This window comes from Nanorana parkeri, unplaced genomic scaffold, assembly GCF_000935625.1.
Source record: "Nanorana parkeri isolate BGI_ZX_2015 unplaced genomic scaffold, ASM93562v1 scaffold1625, whole genome shotgun sequence".
NCBI lineage: Eukaryota > Metazoa > Chordata > Amphibia > Anura > Dicroglossidae > Nanorana > Nanorana parkeri.
This window is the reverse complement of record NW_017307893.1, coordinates 321,949-340,979: the sequence shown is the minus strand read 5'-3', so window position 1 is coordinate 340,979 and position 19,031 is coordinate 321,949. Positions and strand designations below refer to the sequence as shown.

The 19,031-nt window shown below is 37.9% G+C and overlaps 1 protein-coding gene across 1 annotated transcript in view; it reads right to left on the bottom strand.

Moving 5' to 3' along the window:
- LOC108799079 (piezo-type mechanosensitive ion channel component 2-like) overlaps nt 1-19,031 on the bottom strand; it is a gene marked incomplete at its 3' end in the record, with an annotated part of 182,803 nt that overhangs the window by 6,602 nt on the left and 157,170 nt on the right. The window contains exons 34-38 of the mRNA XM_018570899.1: nt 15,749-15,852; nt 14,411-14,509; nt 5,034-5,142; nt 3,394-3,459; nt 624-790 (exon numbers count right to left, since the gene is read on the bottom strand). Of these exons, the coding sequence (XP_018426401.1) occupies nt 624-790; nt 3,394-3,459; nt 5,034-5,142; nt 14,411-14,509; nt 15,749-15,852 (545 nt within the window). The remainder of the gene's footprint in view (nt 1-623; nt 791-3,393; nt 3,460-5,033; nt 5,143-14,410; nt 14,510-15,748; nt 15,853-19,031) is intronic.

The window sequence follows — 19,031 nt, the reverse complement described above, 5'->3', positions numbered from 1 at the left end:
TAACATTTTGAACCTTGTAGTGCTGTAATAGCCTACTCACAAATATGTACTGTGCATTAATTGGGGTGGGGAGAGACAGCCAGGAGAGAAAGCCAGGAGAAAGAGAGGAAATTCAATATCCTGTAGGAGAGCTGTGCGGGGTCTCAGATGGGCTGTACATGGTCTCAGGCGGGCTGTGCAGGGTTGCAGGCCAGCTGTACATGGTCTCAGGTGGGCTGTGCAGGTATCAGTGCAGGTGCATCCTTAGTGAATTATAAAAGTGCACTGCTCTTTATAGACCAACTACATAATCTAATGATAATCTACATGTGAAATAATTACAGAAATATTCATTCAATGTCAAACAATAAACCATGTGTCACTTAGTAAAATGTTATTCAGATATCCAAATCGAGCATACATAGCAAACTTTAGGAATGATGGCTCCAATGCATAGAACAATGGAAGAGGAAACAAGCAAGAGGAAAAAGTGTGTCTTCACTTTGCCACGTGAACAGCCTCTAATCTAGTAACTTAGCCCCAGTGATTCTAATTCTTGTGAGCAGACTGTTACTTAGCAAAAGTGAACATTTATGTTACTAAGTGATAAGCCTACACTCCTTTAGTAATTATTTGTTATTTACCTTTTTAATTTCCCTTGTCAGCATACAGCGCTCTATCCTTAGAACTGTGGAGATATCTATGTGCTCACGTGAAATTGAGTTGAGCCAGGTAGTAAAGCTATCAAGTGAGGCAAGGAAAAGGACCCATGTAAACTTCAAAATGTTGAATATTCTTTTGATGATGTTATCTGAAAGTCAAAATAAATCATGATTTTAAAAGGTAAAGAATAACAATCAGAAAATATGTTAAGAATGTTGTAGTAGGAAAACATTGCATACAGCTCTGAAAACAAAGTGGTCTGTTTAATTATAATTATTGTCTGGGAAATATAATTACACTAAAAGGATTTTCACCTATAATTTGCCTTCTTTTAAACTCTTATCTTCCCTTCTTTTATGCTATTTCATGAGCAGAGACATGCAGTAAATTGTCTGTACGTCGAGGTCTTGAAAGTTACAGCAGGTCAGGAAATGTAATGGCTACTTTCAGTTATATTTATATCCAAGAGGAAGGAGTCATATGACAGGTTGAGCAGTTACATGCCAGATTGTCATTTTCATGTCTAATCTCAACAAAAATACATATTTAATGTAGTTCTTTTAAGTGTTTGTGAGTCACACACTTCTGCCTAACTGCATAGCCAGTATGCTACTTCAAGTTTAGTTTCTCTGCTTCCATTTGGACACCACAGGTATTTGTCCATTGTGTCCAAGTGATATAGGAAAATGAAAAACTGAAATAGTAAATCGGAAACAGGCTATCTTATGTGGTAGGGGTTTGTAAATAATAAGGCTGTTTAAATAGAATTACAAGTCCTTTGGTAGATACAATTGTCCCATTACATGTACTTCAATTGTGTATTTAGCTGTTTTCTGGGGTTCTGTAAGCTGAAAGATCTCAACTTATTCAGGTATTTTAATGTGCATAATAGTTGATATTTGGGGTTTTATTATCAACTAGGCATTTAATGAACAATAATAAATCTAAATTAACTCATTTAAAGTGAGACTAAATTCAGGAGTTATATCTTAAAAATGCTTTTAAGCACCTGAACTATTAACACAAATGTGCCTTATCAGTGTATCACTCAGCTGTAGATCCTCAAATCATCTCTGAATTCATGCTGACACTGTCCTTCCTTCTGGAGGGTGACTACTTTTGTTCCCCATGGTCCCTGTGTGTGTTGTAAAGTAGCAACCACTCCAAGCTCTCTCCCACGATAAACTATAATTCGGATTCCAATACACATTAGCAAACTAAACGTGATATTTGAGTCCACATTGGTACATGTCTCCTGTGGCAGTGCCCAGCTATGTGTGTCTTTTTTTTTTTTTTAATCATTGCAGCAAACTGACCTCGAACAAGACCAGAAAAAATAGGATTTGGCTCCCATAGAGTTTAGTGGGGGTCTTACGCTGTGTTTGGGTTTAGCAGATTTTTTCACAGGTTCATTGAACCTCCTGCAAACCCAACTTTGCACGGTTCACTCATCACTTATTAATGTTAGAATTTGGAAAAGTTAGTAATAATTTTTTACATTAGAAGTCTAAAGAATGGATCGACTTTTCATTTATGTAAATTTGCACAGCTTTCATGAAGGTATATTAACTTAGTTTACCTAATGGCCTAAAACAGTTCATGCAGAACCACATTTAACACAGAATTCCCTTTGAAATTGTCTTGAACTGACTTTAATTCAAATCCTTAAAGCTGTCTTTATGTGTGATTGTTTATCCAGTAACCCGTTGCTACTTTGTAACATGTGGCTTTTGTGGCATTGCTAAACACACTGACTAAGTATTTTTCCTATAAGTTTTAGGGTATTGACCTTTGTACTAACCAAACTCTTGGAAAGGATACCTAGGATTGCTGCCAAACTTCTAACATTAAGATGCACAAATGCCTATGTGTAAAATACAGTAGTCTTTAAGCACAACTATATATAGCAATGGACAGCAAGTATTGCTTATGATTAATAGACAGTAGCAGATGAAATAGTCACATTATGTTAGTTAAGAACTAACTTAAAGGTCTTTAACTTTTGGAGCTCTATCAATTCTGAAACTAGTTTTTAATTACATCTTTGAGTGAAGGTTGTATGCTGTAACAGTGATATAGCCTGGGGCTCAACAATAGATCATGTATGTGATTATATCAGCCTTTCTCAACCAGGGTGCCCTGGCACCCTGGGGTACCTCCTGGCTACTTCAGCGATACCTCAAAATTTTTGCACAGCGTCACGCCTTTCCATTGTACAGACAGGCTTCTGAAGTGAAGGAGGCTCCTCATGTGAAAGAAGAACTTTGTGAAATGGGGGGACACTGATATAAAAGGGGAGTTCTGATGTACAGGGGGGCTCCTGATGCAAAGGAGACTCTGATGTGAGACTCATTTTTTGTGTTTTTGTGTGCAAATTCCCCCCCCCGTAAAACCCAAAAACCCATACCAAATCCATATCTGAGGTAAGTGTCTGGTATAAATTTTGGAGGGCCACATGCCACGTTTTATATTTTTACATTTACATTTTTTAAAGGGTGCCGTAACGGAAAAAAGGTTGAGAAACACTGGAGTGTTGACAGGGCCTTAGACACCAATAAGGTTAGGATAAGCATTAATGCATTGCAAGGGTTCAGTATGCATCAAGTTGTTATATTTTATTACTTAGTAATATATAGTTGATACTGTAATAAGAATCTATAGATCTATAACATATTATCCATTTGCACATAGGCAATTCAGTCAGGACCATTTTGTAACTTGGTATCACAGTCACTACTGTCATTAACCTACCTGGGCCATCCGACTTTTTTTTCCCATGTTCCTCTTCTTTATCTTCACATTCTATAATAATGTGACCTGAAAGGTATCACACAATAATGTTAGGTTTTCTTTAATTTATAGTTATTTTTATTGTAAATAATATATTATAATCAGCTAGATGTAAATTACATTTTCAGTGCGTGGCAATGTGTTAAAAACCTTCTTTGCCTCTTTACCTGTACACAATACCCTTTACTTCAGATGTGGAGGAACATGTGACCATCTTTACTGTGAGGGTGTTCATGAATAGAGGCCAATCACTATGTCTGAGCACTGTCACATGACCAGGGGAGTGATTTTACTACTTTGGGCATCGACACCAGTCATTTTGGTGCTGGATAAACAGAAAAAAGGAGCAGCAAGGGATCCCTGGTAAGATGGTTATAGGGGGTCAGGGGTGTCGTTTTCAGAGACGCTGTCACCTTGACATGAATGGCCATGGTGACAGAGCCTCTTTAATGCTTCTGCCTACAATGCAATTTTATGAGACAGCCAACTGCTTGAACACAATATACCCCCCTATGTGGCTGATATTTTAACAGTTGTTAAGAAGGTTTGCAAAATAAGAGTGTATACGTAAAAACTCAGAGCAGAAACAAAATTAACCATTGCAGTGTGGCCACCCCCATACTGCAAGGGTTAACGGCTCGTTTTGGTCTTGGGTGTAAAAGAAAAAAAAAACTCAAACAAACCTCGGACCTGCCTGGCTGGTAGAACGGTCCCCGCAGCCTCTCCCCCCCTGCTCCGGCAGTCTAAGGATCCGTGAGTCATCACATCTAATAGAGTATATAGGACATGATGACGCTGAGGGACATTCCCCATTTGGAGTGTAGGAGGAGAGAGACTGCAGGGACCGATCTAGCAGCCAGGCAGGTAGGAGGTTCGGGTGAATATATCTTTTGTATATATTTTGTATTTTACACTCTAGACCATAATGCAGGGACGTGCGGTCAGGGGAGGCAGGTGAGGCAGAGCCTCACCTAGTATTATGAAGAAAAAAGGTGTCAGTTTCAAGTCTGAAGCTGACAGCTTTTTCTCCAATCAGATCGGCTTCTAGCAGGTTACACAGCAGGGAAATCCTCCCCACTGTGTAACCTGTCATGGACGGAGCGCTGCCTGCTAATTACAGGCAGCGCTGCATCTGGCTTTTGACAGGTAGTTAGGTAATACAGCAGCGGGCTTCCCACTGCTTGTGTAACCTAACTAGTGAGGCAGAGCTGCCATAGCCTCTACTATGTGTTAGAGGGTGAGCTCTGTGGATGGCTTGGACCAATGGCAAAGCGCCATTGCTCCAATCTGTCCAATCTAAAAAAGAAAAAAAAAACCCACTGAGGCCATCGATCTTGATGCATCAACAGTGACGAGCAAGTGAGTGACAGGGAGGCTCCTCCCTGTCTTCTCCCTTCCTCCTCCATCCCTCCTTCACACTACCTTGGGGATCAGATTTAACTGAGCAACCTTTTGACTGGGTGAGATTATCTGCACATTAAATGAAGACTTTGGCATGCATGTACAAGCTCTAATAAAAAAAATAATGTTTTTTTGGAACAATGGGGTATCTCAACACACCAGTTTACGGTATACTGATATTGTGATATGATGAGCTGTACCTTCTGCAATTCCCTTGCGTCTCATTTCCTTCTGTTTTTCTTCTTTGCTTTCCTTACGTCTTTGTTTCAGGGCAGTTTTGGGATCTGTGATCCAGGCTTGATAAACAAACTAAACAAAACACAGTTATTTTATTGAACTATCACTGTTATAGAGGAAATGGTAAAGATAGATGTTGATAGCGAAAATGGTCTGTCCATATCTGGATAGTCTGATCGATGGAGATAGGAAGAATGATGTGGTCTGTAAATACTGGCTACACTACAAAATGGGTTTTACTATGTGTACTTTATGAATCAGAGTTACACAATCTGTAAGCAAGGCATCCAGGGTGCTAGGAGTCTTACAGATGATTGTACAATATATTACAATTAGTGATGCACCGATATATCGACCGCCGAAACATATCGGCCGAAAATTGCACTTTTGGCATAATGCCGAAAGTGCAATTTTCTGGCTGATATAGCGGTGCATCCGTTCTTTCTCTCCTCCCCGCCGTGCGCTGCTCTGTGCCCCAGCGGGGAGGAGAGAAACTGTCACAGGCGGCCGAGCGTTGCGGGAGGAGAGCGCTGTGAGCGCCCGGCGTCTCTCCTCCCCGCACCGCTCAGCCTCCTGCCACAGATCGGGAGAGCGGTGGGGGCGAGGACAGCCAGTGCTATCACAGGAGGCTGGGCTCTCCTCCAGCACCGCTCGCTCAGTCTTCTGTGACAGCTGTCAGGATGGTGAGCAGTACAAACACTCAGTGATCAGTGATCGCTGAGTGTTTGTAAATAATTGAGGACATAGCATGTTGACTATATGCTCAATTATGAATGGATGGAAAGTGTTCTACATCACCTCCTGTTCATGCATGATTGTTGATATAGTAAACATACTATGTCCACATGTTATAAATGAACAGGAACACTCAGTATAAAGGACTCCTGCTCATTTAAAAAAGGGGCTGCAGAAAAAAAGATGGAGGACTCTGTGTCCTCCATCTCTTTTTCTATTTTAAAAGGGAAATATCAGGGGTCTGTTTAGACCCCTAATATTTCCCCAAAGCCCCTAAAAGTAAAAAATAAAAATATTTAATAAAAAATTTATAAAAATAAACAAAAAATTTAAAAAAGTTTATAAAAATTAAAAATTAAATATTTTAAAAAATTTGAAAAAGTTAAAATAAAAAACATTTTCGGTTTCGGCCTGACATTTTTAAAAAATGTGGTTGAATTTTGATTTTAAGATTTTTATTTTGGTGCACCTCTATTTATAACGTAACTACCTCTTTTGGGGGACTTTTATCATGTGTTAACATAGGCACACTGATACTTTGGGGTTGATTTACTAGAGGAGCACAGCATTTATACTTTTTTTTTTCATTTTAATAAGTGAACACAATCTACTTCTTTAGTAAACCAACCCCTTTGGATGATTGTTGCCAATGAGATATGAATTCTAAAAATGGAATATGAACAATATCTGCACATACTGTATCTTCCAGTTGAAGGTGATCCGGCCATAATGAAATAAACCTACAGGTCAGTAAGAGCCTAAACTTAAAAACAAAAGTGTTGAAACCTAAAAACATTATTGCAGCATACCAGTCCTTAGATGTAGTGGCTGCGTTCATTCTCTGTTTTGTTCATGCTTTTCCCTTTTATTTAATTTGGTGATCCTACAAACAATGCACTTTCTAGCCCTTAGAGGTACCAGTCCTTAAATGTGGTGGCTGCATTCATTCTCTGTTTTGTTCATGCTTTTCCCCCTTTAATTAATTTGTTGATCCTACAAGCAATGTACTTTCTAGCCCTTAGTGGGTGCCCATGGAAACTGGTTGCCACCCAGACCTGAGTTCAATCATATCTGCCTCAATCATATTAATCTCCAGTACATAGGGGTGGTGGAATTAGTAGTTTACATTGTTAAAACAGATGACACTGTTTCAGCTTATCTCACAGGAAGTGATAAGGATAACGCATTATTGCACAATTAGCAGGTATTTTCTGTACTTGCTAAAAATGTTCCTGAAAAATGAAAATAATACAGCCATCTAAGAACTGGTAAACTGCAAAATACTGAATTTATGTTGTTGGGTTTAGTTATCTTTTAATCCACCAGGGTGGATACCTTTAGAAGAATGTGTTCCCCATTGTATTTTCTACCAAAGGAATAGAACACTTGAACTTAGCAAATGCTATGTTCACATCTTAGTGAATGAAGTTAAAGCTGTATTAATTTAATTCTGTGCCAAACAAAATCTTACTTTTTAATACCATGCACATGATTGGGTATTCAAAAGGAAAAACACAGCTTCAATTTATTTACTATGCTAAGTGAACATTCCCTTTGCTATGTAAACTTTATTTACCCCATAAGTTACTAACCAAAAACCAGTATGTAGTCCCCAAGTTAGTAAATTGCTGCTTCTATCAGAACTTTCTTTTATTTTGTGAAAGATTCACAAAACACATACAGAACATACTAAACTAAAGAAAGTAATTAAAAATACTAACCACCCACAAAAAGCACTGCAGAATTTATACTGCATGATAGATACACTAGATCTATACCTTAGCCATGATCTGCCCAATGCTTCTTGCTTGTCAACAGTTATTTTCTTCTATAAAATAATTTTCTTTAATTGTATATGTGATGTAGTCATGTATATTGTGTCTATGTTTGTATTGGTGTATGAATAACAGAATTGATAAAATTAGAAAGTACTAAAATGCTGCTGTTTCACATAAAAAAAAACTAGTCAAATTTGTTCCAAACCTGCGCTAGAAAAATGATGACACGGATCTAAGTAACACAGCCGTGAGCTATACAGTTTGTTCTTTTAGAACAGCTTTTCACATTTTAAAGTACAAATAGAATCATTAATAATTAACTAACAGTTAATATTTCTTTATGCAGAGTCTTAGTTTACCTTTAAGTGATATTTAAATATAAAAATGTACTTGTAGTGTAGAAATCAGTCAGTTTACAACTCGTAATTACGTTGACCTTTTATTTGTAACTGGTATTTAGGAATGACCATTCGGGGGCATAATTAATGGATGCACATAAGACCTAAAGCCACAAGCCAACACTGAGATCTTTTTACTATGTCACAATAACATTGCGCCATACCTATTTTTAATAAGAATTTAAAGTGGATCTGAACCTAAAAAGTTAAAATTTTTTGCTATGCTGTAGGGAATATTTAAAAATGTTGATTTTGACTAAGAAGTACCCAGAACACTCTACCTTTTTGTCTTAAATTTCTTCTTAAAATATATCTATGCATTTCCTGGTATGTGAGAGGGCCTATGCACTACCATGCCTACAGCCTCATAGTAGTATATCTGCTGTGTGAGATCTAAGACACTGCTGACTCTGACTGCTAATCTCTGATTTTCTTTTGAATGAGATCTGGTGATGTCACTCAACGTTCTCCTTGTTGGAGACTTTGACACATGCAGACAAAGCTCTGCCTATATCAAGATGGCCATCCGAACATAGAGACACAGTGCAGAACAAGGCACAGTAAGTCAATAATGGGAAAAAGATCAGCTGCAGGCTGCAGTTCACAAGCATTACAACTGACTACTTCTTTGCCTCTGCTTGCCTTTTTTTTTGGTTGGGGGGCATAGTTTTCATAGTTCATTTCCTCTTTAACAATTTTACCTATGCAAAAAAATTTCATTTTTTTTTTCAAAATCATTATGCATCCAGACAGAAGACCATTTTTTTGTGGCCCAGTGAGTTTCCTGGGGCACAGTAGTAGTATTAACTGCTATGGCTACAGCTTTAATAACCATATTTTTACTTTTTAGCAACACATCAGAAGAAGCCAATAAAATATTCTTGAGCCTATTGCCCTTTTCTATCTGTTGTAGAACATAAAAGTGACATGAAGAAAACAATTTTCAGTATCACCACTGATCTAAAAAAATCATTATAGTTGTATCACTCACTGAGTGTCTTCCAACACAAAAAAACCCAAAGTAATTTGCACTGCACAGCCTTGCACATGTGAAGTGTTTTTACAGCACACAGCAAAGGACAACATATACCATGGGATTGTGACTCGAAATAGCTGTGTGTGAAATACACTGTGTAATATACAATTATTTAAATTATAATCCATAGCTGACAGTACATTTATTATATGTCATGGAATGACAAAAAAAAATTAGTTGAAGCTTGTCTATATTCTGTTCTCTAGATTTAGTATGGGCTATTCCCCTGTGTTGCTTTCAGCTATTATGAGATTTATAAATAATAAATTAATAACTCAACAGTTACAAAAGTAAAGTGAATTTAATTTCAGATTTTACATTTTTTAGAAGGTGCACTGGGGGGCCATTCAGAATGAATGGCAATGCATCGCACCAACACACAGCGCGCGTTGTCACAGTATGGCAGTGTGAATGGAGCCTTGAAGCAGCTATAGTAAAGAGGTCATCCCCACACAGCTACCTCCTCATGTATCATTTCCCCCTCCAGATTGTAAGCCCTCAGGGGCAGGGCCCTCCTTACCATCTTGTCTTGAATTGTAATGTCTTCCTTATATTGTAAAGCGCTGCGCAAACTGTTGGCGCTATATAAATACTATTTAATAATAATAAGGTCAGGGTTGGCTTGTTTTAGGCCCGGTGCAGACCTGAATGTCCCGGGATCACGCGGTTCCTGGGAAAATGCACACAGCCATTGCCGCACGGGCCCATTTATTCTCAATGGGGTGACATCTGCACGGCAATCGCAGAAAAAAGGTACATGTACCTTTTTTTGCGATACACCAAACGTGGCTGCTTCCTGCGGGATCCGCCCGGCGCGGCTGGGGTGCCATTAGAAAATAATGGCACCCACAGCGTGTGGAATCGTGCACGATTGCCGTGTGATCAGAAGTCGCCTAGGTGTGCACCGGCCCTTAAAGCTCCTTGAGGCTAGGTTCAAGCCTAGGCGATTCAGATGCTGAGCTGTTTTCGTACAGTTCTAGCGCGTTTTCGATCACGTGACTGTGCATTGAAAACCGTGCGGTTTTCAATGCATAAAGATGTCTATGGGATCCAAACCGCTCACCAACCGCCCAAAAATAACACCTGCACCTTTTTGCGCGACAGGCGATTTCGTCCGTGCGACAAACCGCAAAGGTGTGAACAGCCTCCATTGACTTCATTGCGAATCTGTGTTTGCGCGATAAATCATCTAGGTGTGAATCTAGCCTTACTGCTTAAAAAGAATATGTTAATAGTTTAATCTCCAAAGTCTGGGCACAGGTGCACTTTTAGCTACATTTATAGTTTTATATACATAGCTAAAATGTTTGATTAAATGAATCTGCAATTGTGGATGCTTACAAGGGAACCTATAATAGACAAAATATCTATGCTCTCATTCCCAATACCCTTCTAAGAATGTTAGTCAGATTCTCTTGCTGTTCCTGTGGTCTTACTTAATTGGTAATGGTAATACAGGAATTTATCTTATGAAAGATTCCATGTAATGCACTGTGGAAGAACTGGGACCTCTGACAGTTTGTTAGTGCTGTCCTTTTTTCTAAAAATGCTAGTTGCCTCACCCTCATTCTGGTCCTCTACCTTCAATGATGGGGAACAAAAATACAGCAAAGTAAATTCAGAAAGACATCAGAACATGGGGTGCATAAATGGTTTCAGGCCATGGATTCAAGAAATATCATAGATGGACATCCACGAAACTAACATTTTTAGAAATAGGTCAGCAATGGCAACTTATATACTTATTTCACTAAATGCTTCCTATAAAAGTACAAAAATTTAGTTTCTGTCTCAGTTTTATGTTTGATTCATTTCTTTTATGGAGGGCTAATATAGATCTCCAGCTGTTGTAAGCTAATAGTCAACAAGCAATGGTTGTAGGTTTTGTCCTAAGTTATGGATATTAGAGATTTTTCTGGATTAAATTCTAGAAGTAGGAGAGTGTAGGTTGGAGACAACCCACGCCAATATACACGGCTCTTAAAAACATGTCTATTTGTTTAATGAAAGCAGAATATTCTTTTAAAAGTGAATTTATTTGTACAAATCAGTTACTCAAGAACTCATTGTATATGGTGTCCCTATATTCTCCTCTAACAAACTTAATTTTAACTGAAATATACATGTGTTTTCATAGAGATAGACTTGTAGTATTTCTATGATTATACAATCATATGCCTTTATCACTTTATAATTGCACAATACGATCAACTACAAATTTTCCACAGTCAAAATAATGCATTGTATAAAGGATTATCATAGACAGATTATCATTTGTACTAACAAATGAAAATGCTGTTATTGGCATTGCATAATAAATGGTAGCATGCAAGATACCACAAAAAGCAGATAAGAAGTATATTATCTTCATGCACAAGCAACCCCCGAAATGCATGCATAAGGTGATACAACCAAACCAGGGTCTCAGGGAAGCTGGAGATTAATTATACTTTTATACAGTTAAGAACAATAAGCACAATTTTCAGGTACCGGGTTTGTAAACATTTTTTCCCATTTAAGAGTAGGGAAATGCTTGTTCCTACCCATGACAGTCTTCTAGAGAATAGGCACTCAACTAAACTTGTCTAAGCAATATTATAACAAATGTTTGGACATGCTAATTTTGAAATAACAGTATGGCATGTTTGTTACACCACTAACTCAAATCAACTGTCAAATGCATTCTATCTCAACAGACCTAAAACACAAGTAAACAAAATAGACCTATGACACAAATTGTTATATATGAATTGCATAGCATATTAATACATTGAAGGTCAACCTGTTAATATGAAGCTGATATTTTCCCGAAGATTAGCTAGCCTCTTTTCAGTCACTACTAACTCTGAAATGACTAATACCATAAACCCATATTTAATGCTTTTCTTTACAGTTTAGTAATTTAGTAAATCAGATATAGAGAGTATGGGGATGTACCGATACCGATACAAGTAGCGGTATCGGTGCCGATACAGAGTATTTGGGCGAGTACTCAAACTCGCCCAAATGCTCCAATACTTACCTCCGATACCAGAACTTCCATTCAGAGGGAGATCTCCCTCTGACTGGCAGTGCAGAGGGAGCATTGAGCCGGTTTTCTTTCCAATCAGGAAGCCGGGAGGTGGGTTATGACCTGCCTCCCAGCTTCCTGATTGGCTAGGAAGCTGGCTTCACTTGTTGCTAGGCAGCCTGGCTTCCTAATCAATCAGGAAGCCAGACGGCACATAATGACCCACCTCCCGGCTTCCTGATTGGTTAGGAAGTCAGGATGCAGAGGAAACAAGTGAAGCCGGCTTCCTAGCCAATCAGGAAGCCAGGAGGCGGATCATGATGGGCTAGGAAGCCAGCTTCACTTGTAAGTGGGCAGCTGGGCTTCCTAACCAATCAGAAAACCGGGCGGCAAGTCATGACTCACGTCCTGCCTTCCTGATTGGTCAGGAAGCCACGCTACCCAGCAACAAGTGAAGCCAGCTTCCTAGCCAATCAGGAAGCCGAGAGGCGAGTCATGACGTGCCGCCCAGCTTCCTGATTGGCTAAGAAGCCAGATTCACTTGTGGCTAGGAGGCCTAGCTTCCTGACCAATCAGGAAGCTGGACAGCACCTCATGACTCGCCACCTGACTTCCTGATTGGTCAGGAAGCCAGGCAGCCTTGGCAAGTAAAGCTGATGTTCTTTCGCTAAAACACCAGCTTCACAGGCAATCAGGAAGCTAGCCGATGGGTCATGACCTGCCCCTCAAATTCCTGATAATAGGGGCACACAGCACCAGTACTCAGTACTCTGTATCAGCGAATACCGGAAAAAAATATATGTACTCGTACTCGATACCAAAAAAACTATATTGGTGCATCCCTAATAGAAAACTATGGTGTTTTCACCCTAATACATGCATGTAGATCTGTCTAATATGCAAGGAAATATGCAATTCATAAATCAAGGCGATTGTAATTCACCAGTTGTATGATTTTCCAATAATTAGGCAAAACTGCATGTATATATTCAGGTAAATTGAAAAATTGCAATTTGATGATTTGACTAATTCTCAGATTGAGCCTCATGTTACTACCTTACTGGATCAGTTTGACCAAAATACAATATTTATTTAGCATCAGGGATGTCCTCTATCATATTGATCTCAAGCGTTGTCAGAATCATTTACACTGGGGAGCACGACTTGTTCATTATAGCAACTTCCTTTTAATACTAAAGATTTTATTTCATGTCAACTGCTTCTCTATCCACATAAGTCAATGATAATGCAAAATATGCTTGAAGCAAGTTGACAAAGCTTAAAAAGATATCAAATGCAGGCCAAAAGGAGGTCAACTGGGGGGTCAATTTCACCTGTCAATGAACTGCAAATGATCTCAGAAGTGCCTCAAACTGATATGAGAATGCATCTGAAATCCCAACAACACAAGCCCTTACCTGGGCATATAATCTTCTTTTTTGGCATTAGGGACTGAAAGAATACTACTCACTGGGCATTAACTATTAGTAATATACTAAAAAAACTGGACATCCAGGACAGGCCAATATTTTTAGATTTGACAACTATTACTTTGCACCCATTCTTGTTATATGCTGGGTTACATTCTGGGTTTGGGATTTTCTAAGTATCATTAAGCACAACATAGCAATCACAAGAAAAGTAGAAAAGGTTCTGCACACATTTTGCCAACTTTGTTTTGGCAAATTGGTGAAAGCCTCTAGTTTGACATAGGAAGCATTCTTTTTAATCAACTCATGGTTATGTAATCTTTAACGTCATCCTAAATGAGGGGTGCTGAAAACATAAATATCTGATAGATGTCATTATTTCTAGCAGAACAGTTTATCTCAAATATTTTACAATGGTGTACATGCTTTATGCGCAGTTATGTGCACCAAGTATATAAGAGCATGGTTAACAACAGTTATCACCAGACTTTCCCTGTTAGTTTGCACCACTCACACATCCTAACTAAATAGTAGCCTGTTGTTTAAAACCAAAATGAGCATTAATGCAGCATGACTGCCTAATTTAACATTTGTCTTACCAGCTTCCTGAGAAAAGAATATGGAAAAAAACTATCTACTACCCTCAAGGGTGCATGCACATGTTACGATTAATCAACAATAAATATGAAATTATGGAAAGAGAGCAATGCTTACATTTGCATTTCCCCAGTAACAATTAACATTAAATAAAAGGCATGTATTTAGAAAAATAAAATGTCAGAGAGCTAAATGAATTATGAGATTTTCAAATAGTAGCCAGCATTCCAAATTTTGTTTTACATACATGCCCTTGAAAATGCATATGGAGAAAGCACAAATGAGGCATTTGAGAGGGTATAGACACTATTCCTACAGCACAATTTGCACATACTATTGAAATTCCTGTTGTATACCTTTGCAGCTCTGATTAAATATTGAAGAATTGTTTTAGGCAGTTTAATGACAGACTTTGGCAAGGCTAAAAGGGCTGAAGCAAATTTTCCAATAGCTCTCTAAAAGAAGGACAAAGCAATAGGAATTAGTAGAAAACAGTGAACATTAATAATGACTAAATCTTAAACCACATAGAAAAGCACATTGACGGCAAGCTTGACATTAGTTGTGAGCACACGTTACTGGTTGTATATATGATGTATGTGTTTGTTATTTGTGTTAAAGTTGATAGAACATCATGCTCGAAAGAACCTTTTAAACAAAATGTCTATTATAGGTGCTGTTTTTATTTAATGAACAGTTCTAATAGTTTCCACCACCTTTGAGCCTTTGATTATAAAAACAACCAAACCTAACCCCAAACTAAACTCTAACATGAATTAACCCCTATTCTGTTGAATACTTGCTATGAAAGCAAGCAGCACCAAGGTTATGTCTCACAGTACTGAGTTTTGAGTGCTTATTGTTTTTGATACAGCCACTTTAAAAGAGCCACTTTTCAGACTGTAGTTAACTCTAATTTATTGGCTTTATTTATTTATTCTTTAGTAAATATGATACTATGATTGTTTTAATTCCTTCCATGATTACTGCACTAGCTATAAGCTTATATGTAGAGTTTTTAATTTTCATCACCAATTTAAGAACAATTTTAGCATGTTAACGTTCTGCAAAGCAGCATAGAAACTTAAAGCACCTTTTTCATATGCTGAGGAAATATACATAAGCACTTAGGCTTGTGAATATGAAACTCCGTTAAAAAAGCACAACAGACACAATATATTTAGTAAAAGATAGAAGAAAGTTTAAACAAGTCATTGCATTCAAGCAATTAGTGCAGGAAACCCCATTATTTTCACTTCCTTTTTAAATTATTGCCATATAAATTATTGCCATATATATTATTACCCTGAAGGGAGAAAAAAAGCTGGCATTAACATATCAACTTATTAACATGTATCACAGTTCAAGCAAATTAAAGCAATGCCAAAATGTGCCTCTTCACTTTCTTCCCTCCTATTTTACTGAAAAATAAAGTTTGAATTAAAACTTTATTTTTTCAGAACTTCTCCCAGTAAAAGTGAAGACAGGCTTATACCAAAAACACCTTTCTCACAATGAAGGGTTTTGTCAATGCTATGGGCAAGCAGCATTGGATCTGAATGAATCAAGTGTTCATTTCAGTAGTAAACTTACTGTATAAAAACAGAATGAGACAATCTATGTAAAAGCGTTCCCCTACAGCAAGAAAATCTGCTCATTGTCCACAATGCTTACACTTCCTGGTCTAAACCTACCTGGAAAGCTGATTTCCTTCTTGGTTCATCGTCATCTTTATTATCATCATCTTCTTCCTCTTCACTGTCCGTCTCAAATAAATAATAATCACCGCTTCTGACCACTAAGCAAGATAAAGTAGTTACTCACTTCTTAAACTTTTAGAAAGGTCTGACAGGCTTAAGAACTGATAAAGTAACACCTCATAATCAGTGAGCAGATAAGGTCGTTTGCTGTGTTAATGGTTAACTGCTGTAATGTAAGGGCACTTACCCTTGGAGGGCCCCAATCCCCAGCAGTTCTATAAGAGTATATATATTCTTGTCCCCGCTCTGCCAAGATCTTCAGTGTACAGCCTGCTCGACTCTGCTCAGGCCCTTCTTTATTATCCTCCTTCTCCTGCCCATGCATGCTGTGGACTCCATTAATTGAAATGAAATGCTTATACACTGACAAGAGGCATAACAGGTAAGGTATGTGCTCCTACAGAGCTGCCTGGGAGGGGAATGGCACCCTCTAAGGGTATGTGCACCATAGCACTTTAAGAATAATATGTATTTTATATAGCATGAAATATATCTTTGTTGGTATAAACCTTACCAGTAAAATGAGCTTTTAAATGCCACAACAGTAATACAAGAGTAATTTTTGTTTCCTAGCCTGTGCCTATTTACTGGAATCTAATGACTAGGGCTCACTGGAAAATGAGGCACATAGGCTTCTGTTATGTTTATATATACATGTTGTTGATTTGAGATAAGCACATATCAAGTTAAGCCTTTATAACCAAATAAATGTCTACTACAGACTTTAGATGGTGGGTGGTCTACTGAATGAGCTTTCCAGAGAAAGATGGTTGAACTAACATGCAGAATCATTTGGGGCATTTTTCAGATATCCCTGCTGCTATCCTATTTCAGGGGTAAAAACAAAAAAGTGTTTGCTAATGATAATCCAACCTGGCTTGCTGACTCTGGCCCCATAACGGTTCATAAACAGGAACAGTCTTATTATTTGAATCTCCTTTATATCAAGGGATATAAATACCGCAGCGCTGAATACTGAAAAATGGCCTGGATGGGAAGGGGGTTTAACACCGCGGATGTCAACTGGTTAAAAGAACGAATACAGTAGCATGAATCCCTTTAGGAGCTTCAGGCACAGTTTTGACCCAATGCAGTGAGAAGTGAAGCAAATGTTTTGTTAAAAGCTCATATGCATTGGACCATTTGGTATGAGATAGTACTGTGCAAAAATAAAAAACATGTGCCCCTTTTTAAATCAAGTGTACACTGTAAAAGGTGACCTCAGGTGAATGCACATTAGTACTTTGCCTATTAATGTGGCAAACACTCCCCTGCTGCCATCCTCAAACATGAATGAAATTCCAATACTCTCCCTAACAGTGTTAAATGATTACATAACAACCTCCCCTTCTCCTCCCATATATAGATGTCAGAGCAGCAGAGAAAAATGTTGGTGTATAATTTACTCAAATGAAAACATCCATTAAGAGTTATAACAATTGGACAAAGGCCAAACTACCTGTCACTCCTAGTCCTAGGAGATGAAATCCCAGCTATTGCCAACTTTGGCATTTTCAGAACTCTTACTTGGCTTTCAGCTCAACATTGGTGTCAATTTCCCCATGCTAAATTCTCCATCCATTTCTGTAGATTATTTATTAGTCTACAAGATGTTTAAGAAGCTTGTAGATGTCTTATTCAGCTGCCTTCTACCCAAAACGGATATTTTCATTTGGGTGGCTTTAGAATTTATCAGCACTTCAATGTCTTAACAATTGGGAGAGGAAACACGGACAGTAGCAAATACATTGTAAACATCTATAAGTTAAGATAAAAGCCTAAATGAATAGTGCTGCAAACAAAGAAATGCAGACTGCAGAGTAAATGTATAAGCATCAGTTTAGTGCCTGTTAGTTAAGAAAGACCATTTACGCCTCCATTATAATAAGTATGTTAATAACCTTATATCCTTGAGCAGAACATTTTTGCTTTGACATTATACATTTTACTTGTTTATCAAGCCTAAGGACATACACACAGCAAAAGGAAAGATGGCCAGCATTATGTGAAGGCAGCCACACCATTGTTTTCTACATAAAGAGGATTTGCTAAAGTAATGCATGAACGTAAGCTTAACACCCAGATGACAGTCCCTGTGATAACAATGAAGAGAAACCAATGACAAATGATTATTTTGCCCTCATTATTTATCATCCGTTAAACAGAAATTTAACTTTGTGTGTATTCTGTTCTATTTTTAAAAGAATTCATAGCTACTTCAGCTTCATCACCCTGCATTACTTTAAAGTGACACTAAACTCAGCAATTAAATCTTACAAATACATTTAAGTACCTTTACTATTAACAAAACTGTACTTTATTTGTGTATTAGTCAGCTGTGGATCCTCAAATCATCTCTGAATTCACACTGACACTGTTCTTCCTTCTGGAGGGTAGTTACTTTTGTTCCCAATGGTCTCTGTGTGTGTGTTGTAAAGTAGTCACCACTCCAAGCTCACTCCTGTGATGGAGTACAATCTCAGTACAGATTAGTATACAAAATGGAGTGGAGAATGGAGTGCTGGCTACTTCATAACACACACAGGTAATATAGGGAACAAACATAGCCACCCTCCAGATGGTAGGACTGTGTCAGCTAAAATTCAGAGATCATTTGAGGGTCTACAGCTGAGTAATACACAAATAAGATACATTTTTGTTATATTCTTGTTAATAGTTAAGGTACTTGAATGCATTTTTAAGATTTAACTCCTGAGTTTAGTGTCAATAAGACAATCTAGGGCTGTCTATCTAGGGATTTTTTTGTCAAAGAAAAGGAACGGGTGCGCCCCTTCCTCTTTTCCTTGGACCACCCTTGTCCACCTTGAAGTTGGAAAGGGATCAGTAGGATGCTTTTTAGCTCCTATGTACAGGACCAGATCTCATTTTGTGCTTTCTTTTGTGTTCTGTATATTGATAATTAGGGTTGACAAGAGCCAATAAAATAACAGTACTGTTCCCTTATAAGCCAGCCTGTAACTTTTTTAGATTAGTAATCCCTTCCAGTCTTTATAAATAAGAATCAATTATGTATTTAAAGTTCCCCTAGGATATGACAATAATAAAACTTAGTTAACTGGAAGGTGTTTTGTCTCCTAGGGAACTTCACAATTGTGTTAGATCTGTGCTATACAATTATATCTACAAATTATTGGCCAACATACACAAATGAATCACTATGTGATAGGCTTTCCCAGACATATTTATCTTGGGTATA